Source organism: Elephantulus edwardii, unplaced genomic scaffold, assembly GCF_000299155.1.
Source record: "Elephantulus edwardii isolate Elephantulus edwardi_28Jun2011 unplaced genomic scaffold, EleEdw1.0 scaffold00170, whole genome shotgun sequence".
Taxonomy (NCBI): domain Eukaryota; kingdom Metazoa; phylum Chordata; class Mammalia; order Macroscelidea; family Macroscelididae; genus Elephantulus; species Elephantulus edwardii.
Window position 1 is genome coordinate 6,072,008 of NW_006399920.1, and position 8,776 is coordinate 6,080,783.

General features: G+C 43.0%; 1 protein-coding gene across 1 annotated transcript in view; it reads right to left on the bottom strand.

Annotated features, from left to right (window-relative positions):
- Positions 1-8,776, bottom strand: part of CCDC6 (coiled-coil domain containing 6) — a 135,647-nt gene that overhangs the window by 5,105 nt on the left and 121,766 nt on the right. Inside the window, exons 6-7 of the mRNA XM_006895586.1 lie at positions 7,982-8,138; positions 5,291-5,391 (exon numbers count right to left, since the gene is read on the bottom strand). Of these exons, the coding sequence (XP_006895648.1) occupies positions 5,291-5,391; positions 7,982-8,138 (258 nt within the window). The remainder of the gene's footprint in view (positions 1-5,290; positions 5,392-7,981; positions 8,139-8,776) is intronic.

Genomic DNA, 8,776 nt, shown 5'->3' on the forward strand with positions numbered 1-8,776 from the left:
TTGTGTATAATTTTTTTAAATGTCCTTTTTTGTTTTTGGTTATGTAGTTTTTCCATTCTGAAATAATGTATTAGTCACAAGAAGCTGCAAAAATGTTACAGACACTTCATTGTAAGCTAGTCCTGTCCGAGCCCTACTATTATCCATTTTTCCCTGCAGCCCTGGTTCATTTTAAGGGAAAAATGGTATTAGAGGGAAACAAAAATTCTGGACCCTTGGGACACTTGCTGCATATGGACACAGAATGTTTTTAAAAAATTTCATTAGTCCCACCCATAATCTAACTAACATGCTAACTGGGACTGTACTCTTAGACTGTGTAAGATAGTAACATCCTCTTGCAAAAGAAGTGCTTATCACATATCATGAGATTTCAAAAGTCCCAGTAAGCATATCTTTTAATCAAATTGTGAAATGTTTAAAAGTATTTTAAGAACTTGTTGAATATACAAGATCTTCACGTCAACCACAAACAGGGAGAGAAGATGAGCCCAAGTGCTCAAAAGGAACATATAAACTATGCAGACAGCATGGTTTCCCACTGAGGAAAGGATTAGATACTCTTTTTTTTCATTTATTTCCATCCATTCATTGTTGCACTTTTCTCCCTGCCCACAAGTAAAAGAAATATGCTTTCATTGTTTTACAATCCCTCCCCCCAGGTCCACTCCACTATGCAGCCTTCATTCTGGACTCCTGTCATGACAATACCTAATCATGTATCCCTTTTAAACAGTTTTCTCCCTCATTTGTTTCAATGCAATATAATTTATCCCATCTTTCTCAGCCTCTCCCCAACCCCAATGTCAATCCTGTTTAAAACAATGGCACCACGCAGTATTTGTTTGTTACTGAGATATTTCACTCAGCAAAATGTCCTCCAGGGTCACCCATTTTGAATAATATTTCATGAGTTCCTTGTTTTTCAAAGCAGCGTAGTATTCCACTGTATGAATATACCACAGCTTCTCTATCCATTCATTTGTTGATGGAGGATTAGATACTCTTTTTTAAAATGAAATATTCTTAATGCGGCAATCCAGAAATTCTTCTAACAAAAGCTAAAGGGGAAAACTCTTGGAATTCAGCTTTTGTTAATCTACTGCAACATACCCATCAACAACCTGCGTCATGCAGATGACACAACCCTGCTTGCTGAAACTGAGGAGGACCTGAAACGCTTGCTGTAGAAGGTCAAGGACTGGAGTCTTCAATATGGACTGAAGCTCAACAAGAAGACAAAGATTCTCACCACTGGGCCAACTGGCAGCACCATGATGGATGAAGAAGAAATTGAGGTTGTTAACAGTTACAGCTTGCTTGGTTCCACAATCAACACTCTTGGCACCAGCAGTCAGAAAACTCTCCAGAGTACTGAAAGGGATGATGTCAGTCTAGATACTAAGGTGTACCTAATGCAGGCCATGATCTTTGCAATTACTTACTATGCATCAGAGAGCTAAAAAATGACTAACGATGACAGAAGAATTGATGCCTTTGAGTTGTGCTGGAGAAGAGTCTTGAGCATGGACCACAAAGAAAACAAATTAATCTTTCTTTCTCCTTGGAGGCTATGATTTTGAAGCTCTCACATACTTTGGGCACATGGCCACAATCCCATCTTTGGAGAAGTACATCATGCTCGGAAGGGTGGAGGGACAGTGCAGAAGAGGAAGACCCTGATGAGATGGATTAAGTAACTAGGACAATGGGGGTAGGTGTGTTGGAATTAGTGAGACTGGCTCAGGACAGGGAAAGCTTCAGAGCTGCTATACAGAGGGTCGCTATGGGTTGGAAGTGACTGAACAGCAAATAACAACTGCAACACACGAGATGAGAATAAGAGTAATTCTTTCAAGTACTTTGATGAAACTATAAAATTCAAAACAGGATTATCAGTGTTCTCACTGAGGAATGCTAAACTGCACAGTTTAAAGAAAAACCAATCTGTATAGACAAATAAACCCCACTCATTTCTTCTATCATAAGTGTACACTAAGTTGAAATCATGTAAATGGGTGAGATTTTCTTGCAGATACACAATTGTCATAAGTATTACTCCAAACTGAGGTGTGACATTCAAGTTTTGTTTTGTTTTCCTGTCTACCACATTATACTTCTCCTACGGGTAAATGCACACTACCTAAAGAGTTCTTTATCAATGGTCCCAAAGATCACAACAATGGCACAGGAGCAATGCTTTTTTTTTTGTTCAAGAGAAAGATGTCATGAGTCCCAGCCAACTCAGCAGCAGCTAGCAATGGCGGCAAGGATTTCTTCGGGATTCCTGGGTAGTACAAACAGCACACTTCGTTGCTAGCCAAGGTTGGAGGTTTGAGTCCGACCAGATTTGCTGCAGAAATAAAGTATGGCAATCCACTTCTACAACAGCAGCCACTGTAAAGCTTGTGGGGCTGCCACAAGTCAGACCTAATTCAACATCAACTGGTAATGGTGAAGGTTTCTTCATGCTTAAATAAATCAAGCCAGGTGTTAAATTATATTGGGAAGGGTGAATGCCAGGATGTGACCTATCTTCATAAATCTACAATCTATATGCAGATCAGATCATCTGGAAGGCTGGGTTCTGTGAGGAGGAATGTGGCATCAGGATTGGAGGAAGACTCATAAAGAACCTGAGTTATGCAGATAACACAATCTTGCTTGCTGAAACGGAAGAGGACTGGAAGCACTTGCTGTAGAAGGTCAAGGACTGCAGCCTTCAATATGGACTAAAGCTCAGTATCAAGAAAATAAAAATTCTCACCACTGGGCCAATTGGCAGCATTATGATACATGGTGAAGAGACTGAGATTGTTAATAGCTATAGCTTGCTTGGCTCCACAACTCTTGCTACTGGCAGCCAGGAAATCAAAAGACAAATTGCACTGGGAAAGTCTGCTGTCAAGGACATCTCCAAAGTACTGAAAAGCAATGTCAGTTTGGTGACTAAAGTGCACGTGATCCAGGCCATAGTCTTCACAATTACTTGCTGTGCATCAGAGAGCTGGGCAATGACTAGGGGTGATAGAAAGAGACTAGATGCCTTTGAGCTGTGGTGCTCGAGAAGAGTACTGAATATACCATGAGCTGTTAGGAGAACAAACAGGTCTGTCCTAGAGAGGGTGAAACCAGGCTGCTCCTTGGAAGCAAGGATTCTGAGGCTTCATCTGACAAACTCTGGACATGTTGTAAGGAGGGACCAGTCCTTGGAGAGGGACATGATGCTTGAAAGTGGTGGAGGGATGGCGCAGAATAGGAAGACCCTGGATAAGATGGATTGAGTCAGTGACTGGTATAATGAAGGTAGGTCTGTCAGTGACAATAAGGTAGGCACAGGATAGAGCTGGTTTTAGGGTTGTTGTACGTAGGGTTGCTATGAGTCACAAGCAACTAGATGGCACATAACAACAACAAAAGTCACTATGACCACCAACAAAAACAACCCTTCACCTTTCCCATCCATCCATCCATCCATCCATCCATCCATCCATCCATCCATCCATCTGGGTTATGAAACCTAAGTGCTTCTGGGGGGAAACTGAGAGGCAGTGAGATTGAGCTTTGGTTAAAGATTTAAGTTCTGAAGGTACTCAGGAACATCCTTTTGGCGGGGAGTGGTGAAAGCAGGACAAGGGGTGGTGACAGCATCATTGATTCATGTTACAAAGTTTCAATTCAGAAACAGCCCATTTACCTTGCGTGTTATCAGTGAACGCTCTGGTCTAAGAGCATAAAAGCTACCTATTCAGGAAAAAATGGTCACAGAGCCCCACACTAAACTCGCAAAACGAAGCCATTTCTATTTCAAACTTTATGGCATTTCCTTTTTTTTTACTTAAAGGGAATTCCTGTTCATACAGCAGGGAAAAGAAAATGTCATTGTTATTAAGCTGCTTCATTTTCAAAATCATAAACTCTCTAAAGCTACCATCCTTCACAGTCTCCATTCTGCTGAGAAACTCCTCCTCCATCCACCTGACTCTGTACCAAATCTGTTTACCAGCCAGCACAAGAAAATCAGCCTCATCACTTCAGTCACAAGACGCTCGCCTTTGGCCCGCTACGTTTTCTTTCCTCCCTCAGCAGCACTCGGCTCCGCCCCCTCTGCTTCCTCTTTCTTCCTGGCTGGATCATTTACATGCCCTCCTGGCCCAAGAGCCCCAGGAGACCCCACACTACGCTGGCACCAAACCAGAATCAGCTCCCAGGGAGACTGTTTTCAGGGTCAGATGGAGACAAGCAGGCCTTTGAGGGAAAGGCTGCTGAGGAGCAAAGGAAAAAGCAGGCTGCCTGACAAGTTGCCTCTCACATTGCCTGCCTGCCTGCAGAGGCTGAGGTCCACTCACGGGTTGCTCGAACTACCAGGAGGCAGCACATGCTACAAAGAACACGGAGCTGGAGACAAGCATGCCCTATCTTGCCACTTCCTAACGGTGATCAATAGTTACTGACCCTCTTGACTCAATGCTTCCTCAATTCTGACATGGAAAAAAAAAATCATACCTGTATTAATTATTTTGAGGGTGAATGAAGAAATAATTTTGTGAAACATGGAAAAAGATGATGTAAAAGATGTGTGAAGTTGCTTCTTTTGAGTGTTGCTGTTGTACCATGGAGTCAGAACCAACTCACAGCTGACTCTCCAGCAGATTTGTAGAGGCAGCAAATCACAGGGAAGGAGGCTGCCTGTCTGTCTCCTCCAGAGCAGCTGGTGGATTTGAATTGCAGTCCTCTGGGTTGGCAGCACAACTCCTTACCATTATGCCACCAGAGCTCTCAGCTCTTTGACTAGATATTATAATTAATTAGTTCTATTCATCAATGGCAATTAATATGAAAAAAACAAAATGGCTATGGATGATTGCATGAAAAAACAGTATTATTTGTAAACATTCACTCAAATAAAAAAAATGAGCTTTTAGAAATGAAAAAGAAAGAAGGGGGAAGTCTACCTATGTTTGTTTAAAAATCAGTCTAGTGGTTCATAAAACCAAAATCAAAGAGTCTTCTCTTCAAAAAACCCATCTGGGGTCATATTTCTTGGTTCTTTTAAAAAAGGAAAGAAGGATTATGTATACCAGCTGACACTAGAACTTCTACACTCAAAATTTCCTAAACTAAGACTGTCAGTCTTGATCATATTGTGTGATTTGATATTTCCAAAAACGTCCCTGACTGCTGAGTTATTTGAGTTTTTTTAAAATGCTGGAAGGGAACATGTTCAGGATTGCCTACTGAACTGTGCCTGCGGAACTCAGTCACAGACACAGCTGAAGCTTCTACGCACCCGGTGAAATAGGCCTGCTGGAACTCGGAGAAGGTGTGTAAGGGATTGGGCTGGACACAGTGCGAGGTCTTAGTCCTTGAGCAGACATCTCGTTAAAATACCTAAAAGAAGAGAAAAGAAGAGACATGATCAAAGCCACTGGCTGGCATGTAAATAGTTAAGAAGGTTTCTTTCAGAAAATGTTCCGGGTTCAAATCATGAGGTCAAAATCCCGACTGTTTAGAGTGTGGTGCGGTAGCTAGGAAACATTTATAAACATGGATTCCAGAGTTAATGCTGCTTTGCTGTTTGGCAAGTCTCCCTCCACAAGGGCATAGGTTACGGAACTGAGGATGTTTCAGCTCCGAACAAAATCCTGTTGACAGAGCTATGGAATACGGCAGAGATGCCTGCCTCTCCTTCACCATACAACAGGAGAAATTCAGCCCATTGTCCCACAAACCTTAAAGGCATTACTTCAAACTCTAAACCAAGTCAATCCACTGAGATGCATGACATCCAAGTAAAGCTTAATGATACACATCCTCATGTAGTGAACCACCGTGGTTTACAAGGCAAACCTTGGCTAACAAATAATCACCTATTTGTATACAACAAAAGACATGAGTACACAGCACCTACTGCAGGGCCCCACAGTGCTGACATTAGCTTCTTCTTGGTTCAGAAATCACATGGGACCCAAGAATGCTGAAGTGTGATCATCACAAACATCAGCTTTCACTTTGTAAACCAGACACAGAATGCTGCCTAGGAGAAATTTCTGCTTGAGAGACTCCCCGAGAAACCCAAGGAAGAAATATTCATGCGGATGCATCATTATTTGACGGGGCCTCAGCCCTGACAGTCAAGTCTATTCATGAGAGGAACTTGTTCATGGCTACTTCTACTTAGGTGTTCCCGTCTGGAACAAAACCCGGCTCCCTAGTATGACCTGCCTCTCTCAACTACATGTTATTGCTACTTGTTGCTGTCAGGTCAGCCCCAGCTCCCTGTGATCTCATGCACAACGGAGCAGAACACTGCTCATGCCTGCACCATCCCATGACTGCTTATCTAGGTCATGAGATCTACAGGACTTTCACTGGCTGATTTTCCAAAGTGGGTTGCTAGGCTTCCTTCCTACTCTTAGCCCAAATGGTCTGTTAAACCAGTGCAGTGTCACAGCCTCCCCTCCACAGACCAGTGGAGGCTGAAAGAGGTGCATTTACTGGAAATCAAACCTAAGCCCTATATGGGAGGTGAGCATTCAAGCCGCAGCTTCTCACTGCCGCCATCTCAACATGATTAAATACTATTTCACCGTTAGCGGGGAGGTGATTCCAAAACATTCTGGCCTAATGGAACAGAGCAGTATTTCCTCGTAGGGTTTCCAAAAACATCTGGTGAGTTCAAAGTGCCATCATTTCAAGTAGCAGCCGAATGATTTAACCTCACCATTATTTCTTCCTATTCTCTATGAAGCAGCTAGCTCCAGTGGTTCAGAGGTAAAGAACTGTGCTGCCAATGCAAAGGTACACAGATTGAATCCACCAGCTCCGCAGAGGAGAAGATGAGCAATTTCCTCCTGTGCAATTTACTGCCTCTGAAAACCTGCGGGAGGGTCAGCTGCTGGTTGGTTCTGACTCATTCGTGCCCAACAACAACAACTCTCAAGCAGCTCATCCCTCCTTGGCTTATTCACCAAGCAAAGCAGCTGAAACTGGCTCTTTGTCTTTAAGGAAAAATACTTGTAGACGTACCAACACTACTTTTTCCTCAGCAGTGTGGGGAGAAACATTAACCAGCCGCTGTAATCTCTGTGGGATAACCTGACCTACAAAAGGTAGATAGAAGTAGTTCCAATATTATTGTCATCATATTCAGGATTGTTCCTCTGAGTTTAAATGGTGGCTTACCTAATAGGGATATTTAGTGTAATGTTTATTAAAATAAGTCTCTAAGAAAGCAGGGCTCCATATATGAAAAAGTCACTAATGTTCTAATCAGAGTTCATAGTGATATGCTTCTTAGAGGAGACTAGGAAGCAGTCAGAAACAGAGCAGTGAAATCTGGAATTTAAGGGTGTTGGCTTTACGACATTAAGTCTCTGAGGAAGGAAGGCAGTAAGAAAGGGAGGAAGGACCACGAGTCTGTCACCTGGTCTTGAAGAGATACAAATACTAAGACAACTTCCTTGAGTTAATCTACAGATGTCTATTATTTCAGCCCATTCTACCATGGGGCAATGAAGGAGCCTGATACTGAGGTCTGCCCAGATGAATTCATTACATTGTTTTTCAAAGTGGTTGCAGAAAAGCTTGAAAATTATCAAACCTGTCAAGGTTAAACCTCAGAATTTCAAAAGCTTCCGTCTGTCTCCTCAGGCCCCACCATGCCTTGCTTCTCTACACTGAAGACTCAGGATACTCCCTATGCTTTAAGAAGTACTGAAGTCATTCAACAAATGCGACTCAGCCTCACTGCACATAATCCATGTCTCTCAACCGGCAGATAATTCTGGAAAGGTAATTTCCTCCCTCTTCTTTTTTTGTGTTGAAGGGCACTGCTGGTACTCTTCTTCTGTCCCATTCTCGGCATCTCAGTTCCACATGGTGCTACTTTGCATCACCTCAAACAAAATGGGTAAGCCACCTCCCCCCACATTGAAGAGGTCACAGTGTGGTCTACCAGGCTCAGAAGACACGCACATACCTCTCATCGTCCATCTCCAGGCTGGACTCACTCTCAGACAGCTGTCGACAGAGGGCTTCTCTTCTCTCCATCTCCCTCTGTAGCTTTCTCTGCAGCCGCAGGTTCTCTTCCCTCATGTGGCGTTCCTCCTCCAGATACTGGGCCATCTTCTCCGAATCTGAAAGTGGAATCAGGGCTCTCAATTAAAACCATGTTCTTTGTACTCAACACCCACTTTAAAGGGCAGAGGGGAAAGGCTGTAGCAGTTATTACAGATGGGTGCATGGGACCTTCATTTCAAGCTCACCTCAGAGATTCATATTTATCAATGACAGGTATTTAGAAAAAGGTATCAAAGTCAGTGAGGTGGAGCTAGGCATGTTTACTCTCACTTACTTGCATTTTATTGTATTTTAGGTATAGAAGTACCTGTGTTTGGATGTGGCTCTTACTAGTGCTTGGCTCTACAATATAGGAGCTGTAAGTCAGGAGCCAAGTTGGGGCCATAGATTCTGCCCATGCCTGAAGGCTCCAGCATTCTAACCCCTCAACTCCAGATAGAACCAAGTCCTCTCCAGAGTCCAACACTTGTTAGCACCTTCAGCTTGGGCAGTGTTGGAAGCACACTGAGACTGATGTGCAGAAGACTACTCTCCACAACATTTGTTACTGCTTTTATAATAGAAATGGCAATAGTAAGAGAGTCAATTTTAGACAAACATTTCATATTCTGGAGGCAAGGATTCTGGGGCTTCGCCTGATATACTTTGAACATGTTGTAAGGAGGGACAGGTCTTTGGAGAGGGACATCATGCT